At 45.0% G+C, this 27,115-nt stretch overlaps 1 protein-coding gene across 15 annotated transcripts in view; it reads left to right on the top strand.

Moving 5' to 3' along the window:
* GBF1 (golgi brefeldin A resistant guanine nucleotide exchange factor 1) overlaps nt 1-27,115 on the top strand; it is a 125,889-nt gene that overhangs the window by 80,765 nt on the left and 18,009 nt on the right. For 4 of the 15 annotated variants that reach the window (XM_060286865.1, XM_060286862.1, XM_060286864.1 and 1 more), the window contains exons 4-19: nt 9,897-10,028; nt 11,286-11,384; nt 15,515-15,633; nt 16,161-16,269; nt 16,783-16,843; nt 18,314-18,368; nt 19,094-19,192; nt 22,128-22,275; nt 22,614-22,837; nt 23,360-23,528; nt 23,953-24,164; nt 24,505-24,603; nt 25,196-25,390; nt 25,603-25,792; nt 26,389-26,529; nt 26,853-26,941. In XM_060286865.1, coding sequence (XP_060142848.1) covers nt 9,897-10,028; nt 11,286-11,384; nt 15,515-15,633; nt 16,161-16,269; nt 16,783-16,843; nt 18,314-18,368; nt 19,094-19,192; nt 22,128-22,275; nt 22,614-22,837; nt 23,360-23,528; nt 23,953-24,164; nt 24,505-24,603; nt 25,196-25,390; nt 25,603-25,792; nt 26,389-26,529; nt 26,853-26,941 — 2,141 coding nt within the window. The remainder of the gene's footprint in view (nt 1-9,896; nt 10,029-11,285; nt 11,385-15,514; nt 15,634-16,160; nt 16,270-16,782; nt 16,844-18,313; nt 18,369-19,093; nt 19,193-22,127; nt 22,276-22,613; nt 22,838-23,359; nt 23,529-23,952; nt 24,165-24,504; nt 24,604-25,195; nt 25,391-25,602; nt 25,793-26,388; nt 26,530-26,852; nt 26,942-27,115) is intronic. The other 11 variants (XM_060286870.1, XM_060286869.1, XM_030865441.2 and 8 more) reach the window with 8 other exon arrangements.

Below are 27,115 nucleotides of genomic sequence, written 5' to 3'. Positions count from 1 at the left end.
TTTTCAGTACTTTTATTTAAGCCATCCTAGTAGGTAGGTAGTGGTACCTCAAGGTGTGTGGTTTTTTTTTTTTTTGCGATACGCAGGCCTCTCACTGTTGTGGCCTCTCCCGTTGCGGAGCACAGTCTCCGGACGCGCAGGCTCAGCAGCCATGGCTCACAGGCCCAGCCGCTCCGCGGCATGTGGGATCCTCCCGGACTGGGGCACGAACCCGTGTCCCCTGCATCGGCAGGCAGACTCTCAACCACTGCGCCACCAGGGAAGCCCTCAAGGTGGTTTAAATTTGCATTTGCCTAATGGCCAGTGACATCGAACACCATTTGGTGATGCATCTGTTCAAGTCTTTTGCCCATTTTTTTAATGGAGTTGTTTGTTTTCCTACTGTTGAGTTTAGAAACTTAAGTGTATTCTGGATTCAAGTCCTTTCTTACAATCACAATTATAATTATACAATTATTGCTTGTTTTTTCAGTAGCTTGTTTTTTCAGTCTCTTAGCATTATCTCTCTAGAGATAGACATCTCTCTAGTATGTCTCTAGAGCAGACATTTTTATTTTTGATGAGGTCCAGTGTACCAGTTTTTTTCTTTTGTGCACTGTGCTTTTGGTGTCATATCTAAGTACTCTTTGCCTAATCGCAGGTCACAAAGATTTATCCTATATTTTCTTCTAAAAGGTATGCAGATTTATGCTTTTCATTTACATCTATGAACTATTTTTAGTGAATTTTCATGTAACATGTGAGGTTTAGATGAAAGTAGGGGGTTTTTTTTGGCATATGGATGTTCAGTTGTCCCAACAGCATTTGTTGAAATTAATGCCTTTTTCAATACCAAATTCTCCTTAGGACTGTATCTTCTTTAGGATTGAAGGAGTTACAGAGAATTCTCTTGAGTTCCTCCTTGCTTTCCAGCAATCACCTTCGTTCCTATTCCTTGTTTCTTTCTGGGTCTTTCTGATTTGGGTGTTTTTTTTTTGTTTTTTTTTTTTGCGGTACGCGGGCCTCTCACTGTTGTGGCCTCTCCCGTTGCGGGGCACAAGCTCCGGACGCGCAGGCTCAGCGGCCATGGCTCACGGGCCCAGCTGCTCTGCGGCATGTGGGATCTTCCCAGACCGGGGCACGAACCCGTGTCCCCTGCATCGGCAGGCGGACTCTCAACCACTGCGCCACCAGGGAAGCCCTGGGGTTTGTTTTTAATGCATTGTAATGGAACACTCATTATTTGTAAGTTGATTGAGCATAAAGTTTTTCATTATAAAGTGGCCATCCATCGCAAGGAGGCATGTGGGCTGTAAAAAACATTAACTGTGCATTCTGGGCTGGAATGCAACTTTACCAGAATAATACAGCTTTTGTATTGTGTGCGGTTGGGATAAAATGAGAGACAGAGAGAGACAGATATTGTTTGGGAAACAGGTGTTGGCTGAACCCGGGTTCTGTCCCATGTTTTCTAAAGTTGTTTCCCAACCCTTTCAGGATTGCTCCTCTAGATTCAGCTGTTTTGAAGGTTCTCTGGGCACCTTTCAGAGCAAATAACATATGACTTCTCAGAGTACTGCTGCTCCTATAAACTTTATTTGTTCATTCTCCAGCTTACAGTCATGTGTTTACAGGCAGCAGTGGCAAGTGGTTAGAGTACTTGTCCTGGCCCTTACTGGTTATATTTTTGATGCCTTTGTTTCCCCATCAGTAAGATGGGAAATGTCTCTTATCATAACGTTCTTGAGCTTGTTAACACAAAGGGTGTCTGAGGCTGAATAAGATTCTTCAGACTTAATTGTCACTAAGAATTTGTGATATGCTGCTGTAAAAAAGCATTTCCAGCTTCTGGATAAATGTAAATAAATAGGATTCTGTACACTTAAGGAACAGGGAGAGTTGCTTACTAGTCCCGTAATTGATATTCTTTAGGGATTCTCTTACTCTTCTCCAAAAGCTTTGGCTATTAACCCTTCAGTCTTTTCCATCATCTGTAGACTTTGTTAATGTCAGTTCAGAATTTAGTTCTTTTTTATTTCCTTTTACTTCCCTTCAGGGCCCCTAGAGGAGACCTGACAGGGTGGTAATTGGTGATAAACCTATAATTGTCTTCTTGCTGCCATGGAACAGTGACATATTTTACTAGACTATGAGGGGAATTTGGATTGAAAAAGTTGCTCCAAGTGTAATGACTGCATAAAGCTGGGGTGAATGTCCTGTTTTAAAGTATAGCAACAGAAGTTTTTAATTTCTCCTGGGCTTTCAAATTGCCTGCTTAAGTTTGGTCTTGGTCTTTTTTTTTTTTTTTTAATTTATTTATTATTTATTTTTGGCTGCATTGGGCCTTTGTTGCTGCGCGGCTTTCTCTAGTTGCATCAAGTGGGGGCTACTCTTCATTGTGCAGCTCGGGCTCCAGGTGCACGGGCTTCAGTACTTGTGGCTCGTGGGCTCCAGAGCGCAGGCTCAGTAATTGTGGCACATGGGCCCAGTTGCTTCGTGGCACGTGGGACTCTCCCGGACCAGGGCTCGAACCCGTGTCCCCTGCATTGGCAGGCTGACTCCTAACCACTGCACCACCAGGGAAGCCCCCTGGTCTTGGTCTTATACAATGAATGCAGAAAACGGCAAGGTAGAATAAAGAACCACAGCAGCTCTGGTTTGCCTGTATGTTACAGCCTAATTGCTTTCCTTTCAATATGTGCCAGTTTCCTCTAGAAGGAAGAGAACTGGTGTTTAGAGTTGATACGCATCAAACTTGTGCTCTCAGTAAGACAGATGGATCAGTCTATCCTCGGGCCTCTGCGATATGTTTCAGGTCCCTATGGGCCTCATTTAGCCCTGCCAGCCTTGTTAAAGGGGCCTCATCCTTCCCTCTTGGATTAGGAAGGAACGTGGGCAAACCTGAAGATTAATTTGTATGGCAGTACTAAAGTCAGGAACTAACAGTGTTTAGTCATTGGCTAGGAAGAGGATGGGTGCAGAAGAAACTTTAATTCTAGCATAGTTAAGTCTTAAATTTTTATTTGCCATCCATGTCATGCAGTTAATATATCTAATAGTAAACCCATAGCAATAGCATAGTATAATATTTAAGAACATAATCCAGAACAGACCCAGATTTAAATTCTACCTCTTCCACTTACTGCATGACCTTGGGCAAGTCACTTAACCTCATAGAGCCTTGGTGTTCTTATCTATAAAATGGGAACAGTAATACTATTTCTCAGGGTTACTGGGAAGATAAAGTAAATAACCTACATATGATAATTAGTTTAGTATGTAGCTGTTGCTGATGTCAGAGGCCAATTAAGGTTGTTGTCCTGAGCAATGGAATGAGATTCTTCTTGTAGGGTGGTAGATAGCAGCTCCTAGCAGCAAGCTAAACTGGCTGTTTAGCAGAAATGCCCAAGGTGGGAAGCTCATTTCTCTTCCAATCAGGATTATGTATCATATTGGAGAAAGTCATGCAGTAAACAAACTATTTTCCCACGTGTATGCTGCCTTTAAGTCCCTGTCTTATCTTCTGAAAGTGTAGGCTAAATCTGATACCAGGCAGACTAGGGTGGTCCTACTCAACAAGGAGGAGATTATAAAAGTGAGGATTTCAGGGCTTCCCTGGTGGCGCAGTGGTTGAGTCCGCCTGCCAATGCAGGGGACACAGGTTCGTGCCCTGGTCCAGGAAGATCCCACATGCCGCGGAGCGGCTAGGCCCGTGAGCCATGGCCGCTGAGCCTGCGCATCCGGAGCCTGTGCTCCGCAACGGGGGAGGCCACAACAGTGAGAGGCCCGCGTACCACACACACACACAAAAAAGTGAGGATTTCAGGAGCAGCCTGAAAGCAGCCTGCTATGGGCTGTATATGATATCAGAGATTTCAGTCTGAAAAAAATACATCTTCTTTCTATCGTCTCTCTTAGGAGAGACAGACCTGCTATAGGGACAGAGGTAGCCCAGGTCCTGAAAAGGTGTTTGAGCCAGAGAACATATGTAAATGCCAAAAACCCTTTTCTTTCTGGTCATCTTGAACATTTGGGGGCCAGATGTCTACGGAGGAGGAGAGGAGTTTTTATGTCATCTCTGGCTTAGGTTGGGACCTCATGAACATGACCTTCTACAAATTACTTATCTAAGACAGCTCGGGGAAGATATAAAATTATGATTTCTAATCCTTGGGATTTTCAGACTTTCAGTAAAACCCCAAGATGTGTAAGTTCAGGATTTGCTTATGTTTAATTAGAGTAAGAGTTAAGGTTTGGTTTTTTGATTCATAAAAACAGGTTGGGTTGGCCTTTGAGGGAGAAATAAGCCTGAAAAATGAATACTTCTCAAAGGGTATTTAAAGGACCAAGTGTTAGAAAATAATTTGCCTTTCTTGGTGTAAGGTTGTTTGTATCATTATCTTCTACTGCAGGCCCTAGGTGGACCCATGAACTCACCTTGTACCAGGGTGTGGTAGTGATTAAGTTATCACCATACTTTGTTTCTTAAAGGGTCATAATATCAAAGATAATCCCCCTCCTCATCCCCACTGCAGTCTAAAGGCACTTTGAGAAACTAAGGATTTGTTTGAGAATAGGAAACAGATCTGGGAAACTATTGGGTGATAGCTGAAAAAAGAGGATCCGCTGTCAGGAGCTTAGACAAACAAACTGGGCTTGCTTTTCCCCCAGGCTACCTTTGTAACAGACTGTCTGCATTCATGCTTATTTACTCCCAAACTGTACTTTGCGTTTAAAATAAATTTTGGAGATCTAAAGGGAGCCTTAAAGAATTTCATTAAACTGTGTACTACCACCACCATCTTCTTCCCCAGGAAAACCCTGTGGATAAGGAAACTATGGCCCAAAGAAGGGAAGTGTTTGCCCAAGGTCGCATAATTAGTGACAGACCAAGACTGGGCATAGTGCATTTCTTTTTTTCATTTCTCCTGTTGTATAAGGCAGGGTTGCAAAGGCTTGTCTGGGTTTAACCCTTAAGCCTGGACTAGATAATTTTCTGAGAGCTGCCCTTTGGCAGCCATCTCTCAAGCCAGTTCATAAAATCAAGCCTAAATCCCCACCTGACCATTCAAGGCTGGAAATAAAGGTGTGGCAGATATTCCAGAGGCTTCTGGCTACACCAAAGTTTAGTTTGTCTCATCCTTTGGACCACTACTCCTGATGTCCTGTAGTGACCAAGAAGAGCACAGCTCTTTCCTATGGAACAGTATTTCAAAAATTCCATTTGCAGCTCATTCTCAATCTTACTTTGACTTTTACAAGAAGTATTCCTAGATACAGCATAGTCAGAGAAGTATGACTATGAGGACCTGGACTTCCCTGGCGGTCCAGTGGTTAAGGCTCTGAGCTTCTACTGCAGGGGATGCCGGTTCAATCCATGGTTGGGGAACTAGGGGGAATATGAGGACCAAACACTTTCTCCTAAAATGGAATGTGGAGGCATAGACATAAAAGCCCAAAACCAAAGAGCTTTTTATGCTCAAATAATTCTGTACTGTGTCTCTGGATACAGTAATGTCAAGTGGGGTAAATGAACTAGACTTATATTTTTAACATGCTCTGATTTATTAGTCTGTTATACATGACTTACCTTGTGAATGATGATATTCTGTCTCCAGGAACATGAGCCAATATTTGCAGGATGAAGAGCTAGGATGGGAGCAGGCTGGTGACCCTCTAGAAAGCAAGAAGGGAGAAGTAGCCTCTGAGGGCAAAAGGGTCGAGACAAGCATTTCTGAAGCCAAATGGTGTTGAAATAATATACCACAGGACTTTTTCCTTGTCAGCGTAATCCAATTGAGAATGCCCAACCGCCCCTGATAAGAGTCACTCAGGAGTAAAGAGCTTGCTACCAGGGAAAGCAGCTTATGTGTGCATTTTGGCTCAGGAATGTGCCAGCCCAATGTTGGCCAAATGAGAAAAGGCTGCTGCAGGCTGGAGAACACAAGCCTCCTGGGAGGATGGTGACTGCTCCCCTGTATGCTGAGAAGAGATTGTTCCCTTTTGTCTAAGGGCAGCGCATGATGCCACATGTTGAGGCCTTTGACATAGATTGTCAGAGAAGGTGGCAGCCCTGATGTGAAAAAAGAAAACAGTGTCAGTATTCATCTCCTTTTGGACAGGTCACCTCATCATCTGAGAAGATAGGAGACTTGGGGGACATCTGCAGATTCTCAACCTGACTTTAGGCCAAAAGTCACTTGGAGACTTACCTGTCTTAATGTCACACTATAGGGAGTTGAGAGCCCTGTTCACTGATGTTGAGCAGAGTATGAGCAGAACAACACCAAGAAACCTCTGAAGAGCTTCACTTTGCTTTGTGTTGAAGTGACCTACAGCTTCTCCAGAAATAGTTTAATAAGTCTTGTTGTGATTATTCTTATTGGGCACTGACTAGCCAGAAGTTGGACCTGGACTTGATTTTAGCAGCAGGTGGCCTAGTCCTAGAAGGATCCCAAGTGTTCTTTCTCTGGTGGGAGTTGGATTTCCTCTCCTTCTTGTACCCATTCCTTTTTTTCACTTCCCATCTTAGAACATGAATCAGTCACCTTCAGAGCACCCCTCTACCTGATCTGCACTCTCTGTTTACTGAACTGTTTGTGCCTTGAGGTTGACAGCCTTCCAGGGCGGGAATTTTGGCTGCTTGGCAGGGGTGTCAGATGTCTCCTTGGTTGTGAAATTACTCAGCCTGCTCACTATGAGCAGCATCATGGCATCTTTTCCCTGAAGGACTCAGGCAACTTTTCTTACTCTTCCAAAGAAGATCTAGACAGTTGAATCTCTGTCCCCAGGCAGCCTAAGCCAGGAGGTAGAACACCAGAAATTTTTCTTTTCTGGATTCGTAGGAAGAAGTAGAGTTGAATCTGCAGTTGAACCTAGAGGGCAAAACTCCAGTTCTGCCTAGACCGAATTCTCTTGGGAAAGTTAATGTTATATACCATCATCCTCTTTTTTTAGAGGGGTAGGGGAGTGAGGGTGAAAGTGAAGGTTCCTGGTGGGCTCATTAAAAAGTCCAGCCCTTGGGCTTCCCTGGTTGCGCAGCAGTTAAGAATCTGCCTGCCAATGCAGGGGACACAGGTTCAAGCCCTGGTCCGGGAAGATCCCACATGCCACGGAACAGCTAAGCTCGTGCGCCACATCTACTGAGCCTGTGCTCTAGAGCCCGCGAGCTACAACTACTGAGCCCATGTGCCACAACTACTGAAGCCCGCGTGCCTAGAGCCCATGCTCCGCAACAAGAGAAGCCACCGCAATGAGAAACCCGTGCACCGCAACGAAGAGTAGCCCCCGCACACTGCAACGAAGAGTAGCTCCTGCTTGCTGCAACTAGAGAAAAGCCCACCTGCAGCAACAAAGACCAAACGCAGCCAAAAATAAATAAATAAAATAAATGAATTGAAAAAAAAAAAGTCCAGCCCTTCTAGTTTTCCATCACTAAGTTTCCATAAAGCATTGACTCACAGAATGGAAGTACTGGAATGAATGTATTTTAACAGTCAGATTCCAACTATCTAATTTGACAGATGAGCTTGGGTATCATATGCCTGGTTATTAGTAGGAGTGAGACTAATGATTCCTTGTCCATTGACTGGATTGTATATTACGCGAGGGTCACATCCAGAGCATCCAGAGAGTTTTCTGTGGGACTTTGTCCAAGCCTCTGTATAGTATCACTCCTGCTCCCTCCAAGTCTCTCAATGCCATGTTGAACTCTTTCCTCTTAAGCAGAAGGTTAGGGGCTTCCCTGGTGGCACAGTGGTTAAGAATCCGCCTGCCAATGCAGGGGACACGGGTTCGAACCCTGGTCCGGGGAGATGCCACATGCTGTGGAGTAACTAAGCCTGTGTGCCACAACTACTGAGCCTGCGCTCCAGTGCCACAACTACTGAACCCTGCGCGCCTAGAGCCAGTGCTCCGCAACAAGAGAAGCCACTGCAATAAGCCCACGCACCACAACAAAGAGTATCCCCGGCTCACTGCAACTAGAGAAAACCCACGTGCAACAACGAAGACCCAACGCAGCCAAAAATAAATAAATTTATTTTTTAAAAAAAAAAAAGAAAAATCTTCAGTTGAAGCAGCCCTGCAGAGACAGATCAAACTTCCATCAATTTCAAGCCCACTGAACACAGCAGAGAAACTACTGCTTTGGTACATTAAGTCATTTGGCTTTGAGAGCCCACACCCTATATGTGTGTTAAAATTTATAGGACTCAAAAAGAGGCAGAATGCACTTGGCCCTGGAAGTGTCAAATGGTGGGTGTAAAATTGACCTAGTCTTTGACTATGAAACAAGTATAGGTAAAGCAACTGGGTGAATGCTCAGAAAATCTGTTCCCTATCCCACCTCGCAAAGATTTGTCTTCCATCTAACACTTTCATATCTCAAATATACCAAACATGACTGTTTTTTAAATGACAGACCAAATCGTATGTAATACAGTTGTGTTCCTAAAGCAGCAAGACTAGATGACTTTAGTTTTTTCGATGTGCTTTTTAAAGGTATTTTATTTCAGCTTTCCCAAATATATCTATTCCTTACATATCAACCCTTTACCATCTTGAACACACACAAAGGTTTTTCTCTAGGTTTTTTCTGCAGATTGTACATCTCTAGGTGGGGGTAGTGGGGGATGAGAAGCAGGTTTTATACAGCTGATGTGATCACTGTACAGACAAGCTTGGAAAATGCTACTCAATCTGCCAATTAATTAAAGCATTAATCTGAGGAACAGCGGGGCCAGGGAATGTTTACCCAAAGAGGAGGGTGGTAAGAATTGAGTGGGAAGCTCCCTACATTTGCATGAAAATGAAGGTGCTTAGGAAACCCAGCTTCCTTTTGTCTCTAAAGGTGGGGCAGCCCATATCCAGTCCCTGAGTCTTTCTGGCCTATTTAGGAAGCCTTTTAGGGAGCTAGTGTCTGAGATATGAAAGCACAGCAGAAAAACAAAACTTAAACCCTGGGCATAGTAGGGTACAGAGCAAGTCCAGTATAAAGTAGCTTCTTAGACCTGGAATGAAACCTTCTAAATTTAGGAGTATGTGCTGATAATTAAGTAGAATAGATATAATGGTTTTACAAGTTTTAGAACCATATGTATAGACTGGGTTCAAATCCCAGCTCTGCTTCTTGTTAGCTGTGTGATTTGGGGCCAATCATGTGTCTTATCTGAGCCTTATTTTTCTCATCTGTAAAATAAAGATTATGAATTGCCTCTTCATCTCGAGGCAGTTAGCCCTCTGCTTACTGTAGACAGAAAGGAGGCTAGAGAGTGGTTAGGAGCTTTGCAAGATTATAAACTGCCTCCAACACAGCCTTTTGTTCTTTTTGAGCTTATTTTTCAGCAAGGGACTATAAACCTCAAGTTTCCCCCTCAACTTCCTGGAATGTGTTGCATTCTTTATCTCTAAGAAAAGTGACCTTGACTATAACAACAAAAGACCTAAGACAGCAAGCAGCTCATCCTGGGATCTCTTTGGCCACGTTGGCTGTACTCAAGATGTTTCCCTGTGCACCCCTAGGGAGGGTGGTGAAATGGACATGGATAATTGACCCAGCAATATTTGATGATATTAAAGAATTACTGTTAATTTTTAAATTGTGGTTTAAAAATATGTATACATACATAAGTATATTAAAAGCATAAAATTTACCATCTTAACCATTTTGTTGTTAATTTTTAAGCATAGTAATGATACTGTGTTTTTTTTAAGCTTTTTCATCTTTTAGAGGTACAAACTAAAAATTTTGCAGATAAAATGACATAGTGTTTGGGGTTTGATTCAGGATAATCCAGAGGGAGGAAGATTGTCCCAGCAACTAAGAACTCTAGCCTCATGGCACAGTTAAGAAGGGCCTTTTTCTAGGGTTTAGCTTTTTGTAAGATGGCTCTTTATTCTCATTTCTTTTCTTGCAGAACTCTCAGAAATTGAGCCCAATGTGTTCCTTCGTCCATTTCTGGAAGTAATTCGCTCTGAAGATACCACTGGCCCTATCACTGGACTAGCACTCACCTCTGTCAACAAGTTCCTGTCCTATGCGCTCATAGGTAAGAGCTCAGACTTTGTTGGATGACCACAGCTCTTCATTTCTTGCCTCTCCTGGAGTGGTCAGGCTTTAGGCAATGAGCTGGTGATACTGGAAGGTTTTTCCCAGCCATCCGTTTCCTTGTAGAAGAGAAATAGGATTGTTTATTGGTTACTCATCACACTAATTGACTCAGGTTGTGCAGAGTGGGGAATGAGAGGTTTCCTTGGGACTCTGATTTCTTTGTGCTCTGGAGGCAGTTAAGGGTATAGTGCCCTTGAAGGTTTGATTTATTTTGGTTTATTTTTTAAGTTATTTTTCAAATATAATGCATGCTCATTTTAAGAAGATAAACAATAAAGAGGTGTCTAAAAGAAAAGTTAATGGTCTCTCTCAATGTTTCTCCTCCTTCTTTAGGTAAATAATATTAACAGGCAGGTTTGAATCTTCCTATACCTTTTTCTACATGTGTATAAATATATATAAAGTTTCACCTCTTTTAAAAAAGAAATAAAAATAGGATTATGTGCTACATATTTTCTCATTTAATAGTATTAACTTAGGTGTACATGATATAATTATCCATCTGATTTATTCTTTTCCCTCCAGTTTTTTTGAGGTATATAACATTGTATCATTTTAAGGTTTACAGTGTAAAAGATTTGATAGATGCATATGTCGCAAGATGATAAACATAATAAGTTTAGTTAAATCCATTGCCTCACATAGAAACAAACTTTTCTGTGTGTGTGATGAGAACTTTTAAGATCTCTCTTAGCAACTTTCAGACATACAATATTGTTAACTGCAGTCATTATGCTGTACACTACATCCCCAGAACTTATTAATCTTATAACTGGAAGTTTGTATGTTCTTTTTTTACTGTGATAAAATATACATAATATAAAATTTGCCATTTTAATAATTTTAAAGTATATAATTCAGTGACATTAATTACATTCACAGTGTTGTGCAACTGTTACCACCATCTATTTCTCAAACTTGTTCATCACACCAAAAAAGAAATTCTAATCATTAAGCAATAATACACCATTTCCCCTGCCCCTCAGTCCCTGGTAAGACTTTTTTTTTTCTTTTTGGTAGCTGTATGATTTCCATAGTATAGATATAATACAGTTCACTCAATCATTCTCTTATTGAGTAATATTTAATATTTAGGTTGTTTCTTATTTTAAGCCATTATTATTTTTAAAATAAATAAATTTATTTATTTATTTTTGGCTGCGTTGGGTCTTTGCTGTGTGTGGGCTTTCTCTAGTTGCAGCGGGCGGCGGCTACTCTTCGTTTCGGTGCGCGGGTTCCTCATTGCGGTGCGCAGGCTTCACATTGCGGTGGCTTCTCTTGTTGCGGAGCACAGGTACTAGGCGCGCGGGCTTCAGTAGCTGTGGCTCGAAGGCTGTAGAGCGCAGGCTCAGTAGTTGTGGCGTGCGGGCTTAGTTGCTCCGTGGCATGTGGGATCTTCCCGGACCAGGGCTCAAACCCGTGTCTCTTGCATTGACAGGAGGATTCTTAACCACTGTGCTACTAGGGAAACCCCAAGCCATTATTAATAATGCTGAAATAAGCAACCTTGTTCATATGTCTTTATTATTCATTTTCCTTTTGTATGACAGATTCCTGAACTTGAAATTTCTGGTTTAAAGGCCATGTGCAAATTACATTTTTATATGTACTACCAGTTTGCTTTCCCAAAAGATTAAAATCATTTGCACGTCCAACAGTAAGGTTTGAGAGTTTCCATTTCCCCACTCTGTCACCAGCACTGATTATTATCGATATTCTTTATTTGTGCTAATTTGATGGGTGAAAACTGGTATTTTGTTGCTTTCATTTCCTTGAGGCTGAACATTTGAATTTATTCTCCTTTGCGTATTATTTTATTGAGTTGTTTTTGTTTTTCTTATCAGTTTGTAGGAGTTCTTTGTATAGTGTTTATTAACCTATTGTCTATCACAGTGTCACAAATATTTTCTTCCAATCTAGTCCAGATATTTTATCTAGTCTGTTGTTTATCTCTGAATTTGTTTATGGTGTCTTTTTTGGATTCCTTTATAGTTGGTTTTGTCACTTAGAATACCGATTTTTTTTCCCCTATTGTCTGCCCATGTGCAAGGGTGAGGAACATGGAACACAGGCAGCTGTCCTTGTTTCTAAGTAAGGAGATAGGAAAAGAGGAAGCTCAGGCTGTAGCTAGCAAGAAAGAAAATGACCTTCAGTTGAAGGCAAGAAAACCCTTTATCTTTTCTAGAAAGTTGGATTTGCTTAGTTGAAGCATTCAGGATTGGGAGCAGGTATCCTGGGTGCCAGCTAGGTTCTCTAGGTGCATGAGCTTCTCCAGGCACCCTAGTCCTAGCTTCATACTTCTCCTAAGCAAAAATCAGGCCCAGCTACTTACAGCCTTGCCCTGAGCACCACCTGCAGGTCATCTCTCTTCACGGCCTCCAGCAGCTGCCCTCGGTGCCGTTTCCCTCTGCTCTTTCGTCAGTGTTACTCTCTCCCCCTTCTGGGGTTGGCAGACAAGCTGGTCATTGGAGACCTCAGGCCAGCTGGTCACTGGAGTTTCCTGTGGTGGGAAAAGAGAGTGCTGGAGGTGGTGATTGCATTGGGCATGAGAATAGGAACGGGAAGGAGTGTATGGAAGCCAGAAGGTAAAGGAGATGAGATTGGCAGATTTCCCTGCAGTCTTCTCCAGGGTGGCCAGGAAAGGAGGAGATTCTAAAGAAGGGGTCCTGGGGAAGACAAGGTCTGTTAAGTGAGCCATCTTCTGTTTAGGCTGCCCTTCTGGAAGAAACTGCCCTCCACCTCTCAGCCCTGTGACCCAAGGCGTCTAGGGTTATTTTAGATCCTACTCCAAAGACCAGCCTTTTGTTTGGCCCCACACAGCTGCCAGATCAGGATTTGTGCCTCCGATTGCCTGGCTTATGAGGCCCTGCCTGTGGTTCTAAGGACCTGTCACTTGTACCTACCTTTTTAGAAAATTAACTTTGCTACTTCATTCAAGCTCAGAGGATAAGAGCTACAAAAAGATCAGTAGCGCTTAAACCACTTTACCTAGGGAGACTACTGAAAGAGGGGAAGAAATAGACCCCCAGGAGTTGGAGCAAGGCTGCCATTCACTAGGAACTCTGAAACAGTACACAGCACTGAGAAGGTCCTGGATTTCCCGAACAAGGAAAGGTCCTTCTGTGGACCCTGGAGGCCTGAATAAAGGACCCTGTCCAGAAGGGCTGTGAGAGAGGACTCAGGCAACAGCCTTGAGAGTATAGGACTTTCCGTGTTGATTGGGAGAAACATGGAGAGTTGGTGTGATAGAAGGAGCTGGGTCACCTCCTATACTGTAGATCATCATGAAATTGGCTTCCTTCTGCATGACCTCTAAAGTAGCCGCTCGTGATACTGAGTAGTGGCATGCAGTCAAAGAGAGTCTGACTAGGTGTCAGAGACTAACCAGGATGGAAGAGAAGAAAGAAAACAAATGAAAACCACTCACAATTGATAAAAGTTTTCTGGCTCATTGTGGCAAGAGAAATGTTCTGGTTTCTCAGCCATCTGCTGAGCTTCAAACTCAGGAACTCCATTAATTTCAGGTACCAAGAAAGAGAAAATGGTAAGAATTTCTCCTAATTCCCACACTTAAAACTAGGAGCTTCTCCTAGCTTACACCATGCCACCTCTGGAGCATTTTTCTCTGTCACTCACAAAGCTTTGTCACGTCCCTATCTTTTTTCCCTACTTTTGCTCCCCTTTCAAGAACAATCCAGGCAGTTCAGCAGGACCCTTGTAAGCCTTGATGGAGGTCACTTTGGCTACTCCTTGTAGATATTTATTTATTATAAATTTATTTATTTTATTTTAGGCTACATTGGGTCTTCGTTGCTGCACGCGGGCTTTCCCTAGTTGCGGCGAGCGGAGGCTACTCTGTTGCGGTGCATGGGCTTCTTATTGTGGTGGCTTCTCTTGTTGCAGAACACGGGCTCCAGGTGCATGGGCTTCAGTAGTTGTGGCATGTAGGCTCAGTAGTTGTGGCTCACGGGCTCTAGAGCGCAGGCTCAGTAGTTGTGGCACACGGGCTTAGTTGCTCCACGGCATGTGGGATCTTCCCGGACCAGGGATCAAACCTGTGTCCCCTGCATTGGCAGGCGGAGTCTTAAACACTGCGCCACCAGGGAAGTCCTCCTTGTGGATATTTAAAGTCATGAATGGGAGCAGAGTTTCCTCCTTGGCAGCATTTGTGTTAGCTTGCAGCATGGTGCTGATTGTCAGGGCTAGCTTCTCCCCTCTTACAGATGAAAGTCTCCCTCCCACCTATTCCCCAGTTAGCCAGCCTCCAGTCCTGTTTAGTTTGTCCCTTATCTCTCCTTAATCTTTAGTTAAGCTAGTTACAGGATTCTTGTCCTTGACATACTGTTTTAAATAAGAATGAAACCAAAGCAGGCAGAGTTCTCTGATTTGCTGTAATGGGCACCCATATATGAGTATTGGCAGCAGTGACTGTCCATTTCTTCCCCCTACTCCCCTACCTCAGTTGCACCTGAACACAACATTCCAAAAGCAATCAGAGGGAGATGTGTTGAAAGAGAACATCTGAAAAGAGAAAGGTTGCAACCTTGGCATTCAAAGCTCTGGCCCTACTTGGCCCTTGCTCTGGGCCAAAACCTCAGATTTCCAGGCCCTTCCTCTATGAAATGAGTAGCTTTACCCCAGTGATTTCCAAAGTGTGGTCCCCTGACCAGCAGCATTAACTTTACCTGGAATCTTGTTAGAAATGCAAATTCTCAGGCCCCACGCTAGACCTACTAAATCAGAAATTCTGGGAGTGGGACCAGCAATTTCCTTCTTATTTTTTCTTTCTACAAATTTATTATTTATTTTACTTATTCACTCTTGGCTGCGTTGGGTCTTCATTGCTGCATGCAGGCTTTTTCTAGTTGCAGTGAGCGGGGGCCACTCTTCATTGCAGTGCGCATGTTTCTCATTGAGGTGCACGTGCTTCTCATCGCAGTGGCTTCTCTTGTTGAGGAGCATGGGCCCTAGGTGCGTGGGCTTCAGTAGTTGTGGTACGTGGGCTCAGTAGTTGTGGCTCACGGGCTCTAGAGCGCAGGCTCAGTAGTTGTGGCACACGGGCTTAGTTGCTCCACGGCATGTGGGATCTTCCCGGACCAGAGATTGAACATGTGTCCCCTGCATTGGCAGGTGGACTCTTAACCACTGTGCCACCGGGGAAGTCCCAGCAATTTCTATTTTTAACAGGCCCTCCAAGTGATTCTGATATATGTTTAGGTTTGAGAACCACTTTTACACAGTGGAGTTTGTGCTGAGATGCTTATTAAAGCCAGTTATGGGCAAAAATTCTCAGGTAGCTCAGGAAGCCATGGGTTAGGGAATTGGGAGAGGAGAAAACCAAAAGTCTCTCGAAACAGTCTCTAGACAGGATGTCTTGACTTTTCTGTCTCTCCTCTACACATCTTTTCTTTTTTGTTGGAGCAGATCCCACCCATGAGGGCACGGCAGAGGGCATGGAGAACATGGCAGATGCTGTCACCCATGCCCGTTTTGTGGGCACAGATCCTGCCAGCGATGAGGTTGTCCTGATGAAAATCCTTCAGGTAAATGGAGGGGAAGAGCAATTAGGCTAATGGCCAGGAGCTGGTGCCTCTGGCTCTACCTACCGGAGCCTGATGGCAGCTTGAAGCTATGTTTTGACTCCACTGGGGCTTAGAGAGCTACTTTGTTTCCAAACAAGCAGCTCCGGTACCCGAAGTAAAAGCTTTTTCTAAGGAAAATAATTAAAAGCCTTAAATGAATTGATATCAAATATCAGAACCCTTAATAGGCTTGTACCTCTGGCAGACTGTATCTGTGCCATCCATCCGTTGGGCTTGTGGGCTAGGGCTGGAATGAGTGCTGAACTATGTTGGGATCATGCAGAGTAAAGACACAGTTCCTAAGACAAGCTCCTGGGAGACGCCCCACCAAACTGAAGCAAGGTCCGCTCTTGCTAACCTCTTTCTCACCCCTGAGTGCTTCCGTAGGAGACTTAGAGAAACAGGAGGCAGCTTCTCTCCCCTCATGTACACCCTTCTTCACCCAGCCTGCCATGTTTATCATGGTCTCTCCTTTTTTTTCCTGGTAGGTACTGCGGACTCTGTTGCTGACCCCAGTAGGTGCCCATCTAACCAATGAATCTGTGTGTGAGATTATGCAGTCTTGCTTCCGGATCTGCTTTGAAATGAGGCTCAGTGGTAGGTGCTTGAATACTGGGCCCCTCACCATTCCTGGGGCCAGTATCTGTGAGTATGAATACAGGATGCTGTCTCTCAGTCCCAGAGAGATGGAAAACTCATGACTTCTCCATCACCTACCTTGTGGAGCCATAGGGATCTAGGAGTCTCTGTACTTGACAATTTGTTGTGCAGCTAGAATAGAGACCTTAGCTTTTTGTGCCAGGGCAGGAATTGGGCTGGATCCCAGAATGACTCAGCCCAGAACCAAATCTCCCTCCCTTGAGGTTTCTGGGATTGACACCAGCCTGCAACCCCTGAGAACACATCATTGCTCCCCCTTTTTATCCTGACTCAGTAGTGCCATCTAGTGGGCCAGTGATGTTCTGGCTGCCAGGCTGAGCTGGAGCTGGTTTTAATAAGTTTGGTATAATCCTTAGTAAACAAGGTTTGGAGGGGAGTCTGCTCTGAGAAGCCTCCTGATAATAGCACGGCAAGTAATGACACCTGTGTTATTTGTTTTTGCCTGTGCAGAGTTATTGAGAAAATCCGCAGAGCACACTCTCGTAGACATGGTGCAGCTGCTCTTCACAAGGTAAACCTGCTGCTGTTTGCTTCAGCCCGGCTGCCCAGGCCTCTTGAGCCTGCTTGCTTCCACACAGCCACTTCAGGGACCTGGCCAACCCCACAGCCACATCAGAGGCCACTGAGATTATGGATGGGCGTGGTTCTCTAGGACCAGGGTTACCAAGCAAGGGAGAAAGAGGAGGGAGCTGGCTTGGCCTCAGGGGGAAGCAGAGGGTTATTTGATCTAGGCTGACAGAACTTCTGCTTCCCATACTTGTGTCTGTTTCTGTGCAGGTAGCAGCTGGGAAAGGGAACCCAGAGAGGAAGCCAAACTCAAGGGAGCCTGGAACAGGTTGCTGAGCTCCCAGAGCTCAGCCCGATTTCTGTAAGGAAGGACCAAGTCTAGAGTGACCAACAATCCTGGTTTGCCCGACTGTCCCAATTTTAGCAGTGAAAGTCCCTCATCCCCACAAACCAAAACAGTTGTTACCTCGTCAAGACCCTCAAATTAGGGCCTAGGAGACCTTTTCATACTATGCCTAACACCCTGTTTTCTGCACTTCCTTTGAGTAGACTAACTTTGAGAAGCGCTGAGGCGAGGACTTTACAGCTTCCTCTAGGGGATATTGATAATGGAAGAGGTTATGCATGTGTTTGGGCAAGGATTTATATGAGAAATCAGTATACTGTGAACCTAAGATTGCTTTTAAAAATAGTCTATTAGGAGGGCTTCCCTGGTGGCGCAGTGGTTGAGAGTCCCCCTGCCAATGCAGGGGACGCGGGTTCATGCCTCGGTCCGGGAAGATCCCACATGCCGCGGAGCGGCCGGGCCCGTGAACCATGGCCGCTGAGCCTGTGCGTCTGGAGCCTGTGCTCCGCAACGGGAGAGGCCACAGCAGTGAGAGGCCCGCGTACTGAAAAAAAAAAAAAAAAAAAAAAGTCTATTAGGGACTTCCCTGGCGGTCCAGTGATTAACACTCTCTACTGCCAGTGCAGGGGACATGGGTAATAATCCTTATTATCTACAGACTAGATCTGCCTCTGGACCCTGCTGCAAATTGTTTCTTACTTCTCAGGTTCAAATTTACTAATTTTAAAACTTCCACCTGCCTTTTACTTCTCACCCTATGCCCAGTCTCCTGGGGTTTTGATAGACTGCCCTTTCCCCATATCATGGCTTTCAGCAATACTTGCTTAGTGAATACAAGCAGAAAGGAGTCAGTTTAAAGATGAAAAGAGCCTCCACACTCCAAGGGTACTTAGTCACCTTTCCCTCATGACTACCTTCTTTTTTAGAAAGTATCTGTGTCACAGGTCCCTCAATTTCTGTGGCTCTTCAGTGAAGCTCCAAAAAGGGTGAAATTAGCCTGCTTCTTTTCCTAGCTTTTCCTAAGAGATAGCATGCTCTGGCCCAGAGCATCTTTGGGCTGTGGCTGGCATGGAGGGGAAGATTTGTTATTATCCTTAATTACAGTCCATGGGATTTTCTGTCTTACAGGTTACCTCAGTTTAAAGAAGAACCCAAGAACTATATGGGGACCAACATGAAGAAGGTATGACCTGCTATCCCTCATCCAAACCTCGATCTCCCAAATTCTGTACTATAGAGATTTTCCTGGATACCCTTGCTTAGCAAAAACATACTTTCGCTAGACAGGTTTGCTTGGAATCTAGAAATAGCTATTGCTCCTTTACCAAGAAATTTATTCTTTCCCAGGTACCTCTCCTTCCCCAACCTTTCCTTTCCAGCCTATATTTGTTGACCCACCATGTAAGCTAGTGAGCCAGTCCTTCATGGAAACTGGGTAAGGCCCATCAGGCTGGGCTGAAAATGTATGTTGATAAAGGTGAAAATCCTGCCATCCCCTCAGGGCCCAGTCTTACCAGCAGGTAGGAAGCCTAGAGAGGCTATACCTCAAATCCCATCCTAATACTGGATTAGACTGGGCTCATGCTTGGGCTAGCCTCTGTTGACAAGATAAATCAAGTCTGACTCCAGATCAGAAGGTTCTCAAACTGCTAGGAGAAGAATGGTGTTCAGAAGAACGGCCTCTTTCTATCTTGAAGTGAAGCCCTGGACTTCACAGGCCTCTGATGAGGATTCTGCTTGCAGCCCTAAGAGGTTCTGCCCTTGGAGATGACCCTTGGCTGTTTGGTGCATGCACATAACCTTCCCCTTTCCCCTGCTATCCATCCCCATTCCTGCCCTGTGCCCTGTTGGTGTGTGTTTGAGTTTATTTCACTTTGCTTAAATCGTTCGTTTGCCTGTCTTTCACAGATTTCTCCATGTCTCCTCAACAAACTGGAGCTAAGTAGTGGGGAGCAGACCAAAGCCCTGAACCAGTTAGAGAGGGTACTACTCTTTAAGAACCTCAAGGTCTCTCTCCCTCTCCCTCTTCCTCTCCCTCTCCCTCTCCCTCTCCTTACCCCCTTTTCATTTATTTATTTAAATGTGTATTTTTTATATGTAACATCTGGGTCCCATATCCACTGTGTAGAGCACAATTTACCCCTCCCTAGTAACACAGCATGGCTTTGGAAGAGCTGCATGTGTTTGTAACTTTGCAGTGTTGGGAATTTTCGTGGGGCATCTGGCCGCCTGAAGGCAGAAGGAAGCCTTGAACTGATAATACGTTATGTAGTAGGCCTAGAAAGAGAGCCTGGGTCCTGCTGACGTCTTGTGGGGGGGCTTAATATCTACCATTTCTAGGGGAACTATGAGGAACTGTCAAACAAGACCCTTCCCTTTTCTGCCCTCTCCCTGTCTCAGAGCTGGCATTAGAAAGCTTAAGCACAGTCCTTGATTCTAGCTGGATGCCTGAACTTGGTTTTGAGGGAAAGGGTAGTCTGTCTAGTTGGGGTCATTTTTTTCTGGGTTACCATTAAAGGTGTCATTCTAAGGTTTAGGACTCTAGATGGATGAAAAGGAGCCAGGTCCCAGGTTAGCCCAGGACACTGGCAATACTTTGGGATCTGCAAAGGTGACCTCTGTCCTTTAGAAGTAAGGGAACTTACAACGGAGGTGCAAGCTAAAGATTACCCTAATCCGCATATCCTTGCTTTAGGAAGAAGAGGGAGAGAAGGAGGTATGGGCTATCTAAGCTCTCATAACAGTGTGCATGCTAGAGGTGTGGCTGTGGACATCCAGGTCATTGAAGATAAAAAGAACTGTGTGTGTTTTGCGTGTGTGTGTGTGCACTAGACAGTCCATAGGCCTGTGTTTTCTTTGCATGCCTTGTCTCAAGTTTCATTTGTGTGCTTGCCTAGTCTCAAGTTGCAGCTCTCTTCAGTGGCTACCCACCATTTTGCCATGATTATTAACCTAGGACCTGCCCTTTCTTTATAAAGCTTATATTGTCCTTTGGAAATAAAAAGTTATACGGATAAGGTGATGTAGAGTTTCATGAACTGCTCGCCCCTCCCCCGCCCACCTTAGGATCTTAGAACAGGGAGCACAGCTATACTTTTAAAGGACTGAGACACTTGTAAGAACTGGCAGCCTCTCAACTCCTATTCCATCCAGGAGGCAGAGAGCATTCATTGAAATGATCAGGTTAGAGCTACCTCTGCAGAGGATAGAGAAGGAAATAGGAAGGACTGATCCTAGTGTGGGACGGAATCTCAATGACTGGGCTTCTCCATGGAAGTAGGACTACCTGGAATTCCTGATATTGGGGAGCCACCTGGAGAGAAAAGATATTTCACACAAGTCAATCCAGATGTGAGTGCCATTTGGAGCTCAGTGACAGTTTCCAGTTTAAACCAGGAGGTTCCTCTTTTCCCACATTGATCTCTTGGACTTCTGGCCTATCTGCATGTTTAACTGACTCTTACCCCCAGAACTTTCTTTTGGGCTTCAGTGGTTTCTGGAGGGAGCATCCTGGTTCCTGCTTAACCACAGTGCTCAGAGCACTTGAAGCTCTATTCTAGGCATATGACTGCTGGCATTTTGGAGATGCAGGGACAAAAAGTGTAAATCCAGTGTGAGGCTGTTGCTATGTTACTAAGAGCTGGAGGTGGGGCTCAGCTGTTGGGCCTGTCTCCTTTATGGGTGGAGATATGAGTATGGAAGGAAGAATTATGTGGTTTCTAAGCAAAGGATCAAAGGTTGTCCAGATTCTGGAGGACTTGGGGGAGGAAGAGGGGCTTATCCTTCAAATAGCAGAAGGAATTGAATAGGCCAAGGATAATATGGGTATTTTCAGCTTTTAGAAAGAGGCAGGGAGAAAAATTGTTTCTACTCTCTTTTAGAGTCATTCTAATGGTTCCTAGAAGAGAATTGCTGTTGCCCATTCCAGGAATGGTCTATCAATCTAGGACTAGTTTGATATAACTGTAGAAGGACTGGATGCAAACTGTAATTGAGAAGGCATCAGGATTAAGAAAATGAAATGGGCTTAAACAAAGTAGCTGTGAACTTAGGGTGGAGAAAAATGCATGAAAACCTATACCCTAAGGTAGTCAGTAGGTGATAAAGATTTTCCTTTGTGACTAAAAGGAAGCTATAGGAGTAAAGATTTTCCTTTGTGACTAAAAGGAAGCTATAGGACAGAGAGAAATGCAGCAAGAGGAAGGGAAATGGAATAGAGCAAGAGTCCAAGAAATCAGTAGCCTTACCATCTGAAAGCAGTGAGAAGGACAGGAGGTCTCATTTATATACCAAAGTTGGGAGCAGCAGAGAGCAGAGCAGCAGCATGACATAATCTTTCATCCTTAACTCCACAAATCAACTGGGATGCCACTCCTTCCTTAATTCCAAGGAATGAACCTTTCTTTGACCAATTTGATGTAGACTTTCCACAGTAAGGGATATGGTTAGGATCTAGGCCCAGTTCATGAAGTAATAGGAAAGCTAAGAGTTTGGCTGGGAAGGAGTAGACTCTCACGGTTGGATAAGAACTAGGAGTAGGAGGCTACTATGCAGGTAGTTGAGGAGGAAGGCCCAGGGATCCAGGGCCTGAAGATCTGCAGCTTTGGGCAAAGGACCCCCTGCCCTTACGCTTTCAGGACTGAGGATTGCCACCCATTATTCAGGGAAGCAGAGTGATGTATGAGGGCTGGCCTTATCAATGACCAGCCTAAAACCAGAATGTCACCTTTCACTTGGAGGCTCTCAGGCTGACCTTTAAAGTGGCAAGAGTAGAAGGCAAGTTAGAGGAGTAGGAATGTGCTCTGATGGTCTAGATTCTTACTGTGGCACAGATGTGGGGTATAGACTATTTTCTAGGGACCAGTAGGACTAAAAGAAGGGAGATTTCTAGGGATACAATCTTAATTTGAATACCAGTGCTAATGAGGTGTGATGTTTCCAGCTGAAAATGAGAGCAGGAGGCATGAGTGATTCATCTAAGTGGAAGAAACAGAAGAGATCTCCCCGACCCCCCCGCCATATGACCAAAGTCACACCAGGTTCAGAGCTGCCCACCCCCAGTGGAACCAGCTTATCCTCTAACCTCACTGGTGAGTACCCTGAGTTGCTTCTTCTGATTAGAATAGATAGAAGAAAAGTTCCTTCCTCTCTCAGGAATTTTGACATTGAAGACCAACTGATTGAGGGGCTGTGGTCTTTCTACTGAGAGCAAAAAGGGAAAACTCCAGGTCAGATCAAACTGTGACCATTTAGCAATTCACAGTGACTTAAGGTTGTTCTCCTTCCAGTGGGACTCTGACTACTTTAGAGACCAAGCATATGCAGAAATTAATATGCAGTCTAGGAAAAACAAACAAACGGTACCATGGAAGGGATGTGTTTCCCACAGGGTCTCTTTTCTTCAAGCCTCACTCACTTTGCTTGGCAGGTGGCATGCCCTTCATAGATGTACCCACTCCCATTTCCTCTGCAAGTTCAGAAGCTGCCTCAGCAGTGGTCAGCCCCTCTACAGACAGTGGCCTGGAGTTCTCCTCCCAGACCACCTCCAAAGAGGACCTCACTGACCTGGAGCAACCTGGCTCTCCAGGGTACAGCACAGTTGCAGAGCCTGGCAGCAGCGAGCTAGGGGTTCCTGAGCAACCTGACCCCCAGGTACGGCTTTGATTTCTAAAGACCCCTGTCTAGTCTTCTGCTGTGGAATTGGCTTGATCCTTTGGCTCTTTATCCAGGCCTTGGCTCAAAAGAAGTTTGGGGCAGGAGGTTCTTCCCTGTTTGCTAGAATTAGCTGTGCTACCTAGAAAAACCACAGCATTACTCACTGTGAGAGGTAGCTCACAGGATTTTCAAGCTGTGCATACATGCAGTACTTGGCAAAGGTGAGGATGCTGGCCATGGCTTTTTCTGGAAGTTAATGATCTAAATCCAAGCTCCTGAGGGCCTCTGTTGCCTCTGGGGCTCTAGTCACTGTAGGTCACTGATGCCTCAGGTGATGTTTTCTGAGTCCTTCATCGTACTCCTTCCCTGAACCATCTTGCATTGATTCACAGCCCACTGAGCTGGCCCTACACCTGCAGTCCATTAGAAACACTTGGAGGACAGATACTTAAGAGAAATAAGTTCCCAGTTGCTCTTGCCTCATCTCTTTTCCTGTATCCTCCCCACTATTGGTCATAGCAGGAAGGGGCCCATGTGGAAAAGGCCCAATCAACATCCGTGGAATCCATCCCTGAAGTATTAGAGGAGTGCACATCTCCTGCTGACCACTCTGACTCTGCTTCTGTCCATGACATGGATTACGTCAACCCCCGGGGTGTGCGCTTTACACAGTCCTCTCAGAAAGAAGGTAAGTACTCTCAGGCAGGCTCTTCCCCCATCCTACCCACTAAGCTGTCTGAGCCTAAACCATCTTAGACCCAAGATGTCTGCTGGTCCTAGTCCTACGCCATTTTCTAGTCAGGAAATGGAATCAAGCAAGAGGACTATTGGATGGAGCCCTTCCCTAACTTACACAGAGAGGGAGTTTGGTGGACAATAGGAAGTGAGAGGGAAGAATAGAAAGCTTGGGACTTTCAACAGAAAGGTGGGATCATCAATTCTGATTCCCTTCAGTAAGTGAGACTAGTCTCCTTACTGCCCCAGAAAAAAACCATTTTTTTCCTGAAGAGAATCACTTATCTGAAATTGCCTGTATAATGCAGAGCAGGCTAGGCCAAGTAATCGAGCCAGTTGTTTCTTAGCAGTCCCACTTCCCTCCTGGCCTTTCCCAGGCACAGCTTTGGTCCCCTATGGTCTTCCTTGCATCCGTGAGCTCTTCCGATTCCTCATCTCCCTCACCAACCCACACGACCGCCACAACTCAGAGGTTATGATCCACATGGGACTGCATTTGCTGACAGTGGCTCTTGAGTCGGCCCCTGTAGCCCAGTGCCAAACCCTCTTGGGCCTCATCAAGGATGAGATGTGCCGCCACTTATTCCAGGTAAGACTGGATTTCTAGAGGGACTCCGAACACCTGGCTTTTTTTCAGGGTCTTTCAAGGGCCAGGGGAACACAGGGAGGTTTGGCTGATTCATGTGAAGAGTATAGGACCCAGGAAAGAACCTACCTCCCCTACTGACCAGTAGTCATAGTCAAGAGGACTCCAGTAGTTCCCCGGGGACTCTGGCAACCAAAGGGAAACATAGGAATGGCTAGATATAGAGTTCCCTCAGAGCACATGACCTTAGTGACAACTTCCCACAGTTTGCTGTCCTGCTTTCTCTTGGTTGAGCCACAGTCAGGTTCAGAAACCTAATAGCCCATCCTACTGTGATCTCCAGCTACTCAGCGTAGAGCGACTGAACCTTTATGCTGCTTCCCTGCGCGTATGCTTCCTACTGTTTGAGAGCATGAGGGAGCACCTCAAGTTCCAATTAGAGGTGAGTTTCTTGAAGTTGGGAAAAAAATAGGAAGATGTATGGCACCTTCATTCGGGTCAGCTTTGTCATGCTGCAGGAGTGGGATTTGGTGGCTTCTGAGGAGAGTGCTTTTAGCCTCTATAGTTTGGTTCATTGGCTCTCCTCTTTAGTGGAGAACTTAAGAGGTGCCCAGAGAAACCTGGCTGGCTATAAAATGGGAGAACCCGAATATGAGAACTGGCAGGTAACCTCACCATGAGTGGGTAAAACTCTTCTGTCTGCAGTTCTTTTGCAACACAGGCAGGCAAGTCAAGCTGGCTTCGCCACTAAATTGCAAAAGGGAACTCTGAATAGGACCAAATCAGGCTCACACAGAGAGCACAAAAAGGGCAATGGGCAACTTGATCAGGTAGGAGGTAGAGAGCCAGGCCTCCCCCATCATGAAGGACAAAGAGGGGGATGTATTTAGGGGATGGAATACCATTAAGTATCTCTTAATGCATACCTTCTGGCTAGGCGTCTGCTTCCTGTTTAATGTTTTTCCTGTCCAATTTGTCTCTTCCTATCTTGAATCCTTTCCCCACCCAAATGGCAATTATTGGATTATTGTCAGATGTACATCAAAAAGCTCATGGATATCATCACTGTGGAGAACCCCAAGATGCCTTATGAAATGAAGGAGATGGCTTTGGAGGCCACTGTGCAGCTCTGGCACATCCCCAGCTTTGTCACTGAGCTCTATATCAACTATGATTGTGACTACTACTGTTCCAACCTCTTTGAAGATCTCACCAAGCTGCTGTCCAAGGTGCTGAGCATTATTACTGACCTCTAGAAAGACGACTTTATTAAGGAGATCTCTCTAGTGGTAGTGAGGATGCTACATATAGGGAACGAAACACTTGAGAGCTGGGGAACAAGAAGAAGTGTATCTTAAGGCAATGTAGAAGTTATGGGTGGTTTTAGGATTTTTGGAAAAGTATTCTAACCCCAAGTCTCCTGTATCTGTTTACTTTCCAGAATTCCTTCCCTGTGTCTGGTCAGCTCTATACAACACACCTGCTGTCTCTTGATGCCCTGTTGACAGTGATTGACAGCACTGAGGCCCACTGCCAAGCCAAAGTCCTCAACAACCTTACCCAGCAAGAAAAGAAAGAAGCAGCCAGACCTGGCTGTGAGGCAGTAGATGGCACTCGAGAAGCCAACAATAGTGAGAGGCATTTCTTTCTTTGAGGATCCCAGGGTTCTATGTTTATCCCTTCTCTACTCACTGAATCCTTTCTCCTACCCTTATGTCATTTCCTCCAAAGTACTCCTAATTCTGTGTTTCCGAGGTTTGGTGATGTGAATCATAGACCAGGCTGGCACATTAGCAGGACTCATGGACTTCTCCCTTTCTCCTCTTCCATGCTTTAGCTATTTTTACAGAATTGTTATTTCTTTATGGGGAGAAAAGAGAATATAGATTAAAGGATATAGGACTTCTGTGCCTAAAAGCTCCAGGCCCTACCTTTTCCTACCCCCAGTGCCTGCCTCCACTCTAATTAATCTTCTCTAACTTTTCCTTGAGATTGAGGTTGCAGAAGATCAGGGAAAGTGATTGCATAATCTCTTTATTAAATTGTAGAAGCTAATGCTTGGCTGACCTGGGATAGTGACTACTTATTTGGGCTTGGGTTTGTCCTGTCAGGGCCGGTGACCTGTGTGGGAACATGCAGATCTCCTTGGCCTGAAGCTCGATTCTCCTGCAGCTCTGCTTGGCTTCCTACACCATCAGTCTTCATTTACCTTCTTCTCTCTTACCAGCTGAGAGAGCAGCCAGCGATGGGAAGGCTATAGGCATGGCCCCAGACATCGCAGGCCTGCATGTGCCAGGTGGAGGGCGGCTGCCAGCAGAACATGGGAAACCAGGATGCAGTGATCTGGAGGAAGCTGGTGACTCTGGGGGTGGGTACTGGGTATCCATCATCCTAAGCCCCCTCAACTGGAAGGCCTGTTAGAGAACAGAGGGGAGGGGAGCAGAAATACCCTAGATTAGTACCTGAATGAACATTGGCTGCTCACCATGCCTTCAGACCCAGAGAGAGGAAAGAAAACATTTGGAGCCCTAGAAGATAGGACTTCTAAGGAAGGGGAAGACTGATGAGGACAAGAAATTTTCTGAGGCATCCTTTTGTTCACTAGAGAGTATATCAGCATCCTTCCAAAAGTCATTATCCTGGTTAAAAAGAGGTCTTACTGGTGTTTCCCTCTCTTCCTCCCATTCCTAGCTGACAAAAAGTTTACCCGGAAGCCACCTCGATTTTCCTGTCTCCTGCCAGATCCACGGGAGTTGATTGAAATTAAGAATAAAAAGAAGGTATATATAGATATCCCCAGAGCTCAGCCTCTACCCACTTCTGACTGGGTGTTCTCTGTTGGGTTTCTGTCTCAGAGAATGAGGGAGAGTCTAAGCTCACTGAACAGCTTCCCAAGGCTAGTTTTTGAGCTTCTTGGAGCTTCAGCAACCCCCCAATCTCCTTTGAAGCCCTTT

This window comes from Globicephala melas, chromosome 16 (genome assembly GCF_963455315.2).
Source record: "Globicephala melas chromosome 16, mGloMel1.2, whole genome shotgun sequence".
NCBI classification, from domain to species: Eukaryota; Metazoa; Chordata; class Mammalia; order Artiodactyla; family Delphinidae; genus Globicephala; species Globicephala melas.
The sequence above is the reverse complement of the archived record's forward strand: the minus strand, read 5'-3'. Positions and strand labels throughout refer to the sequence as shown.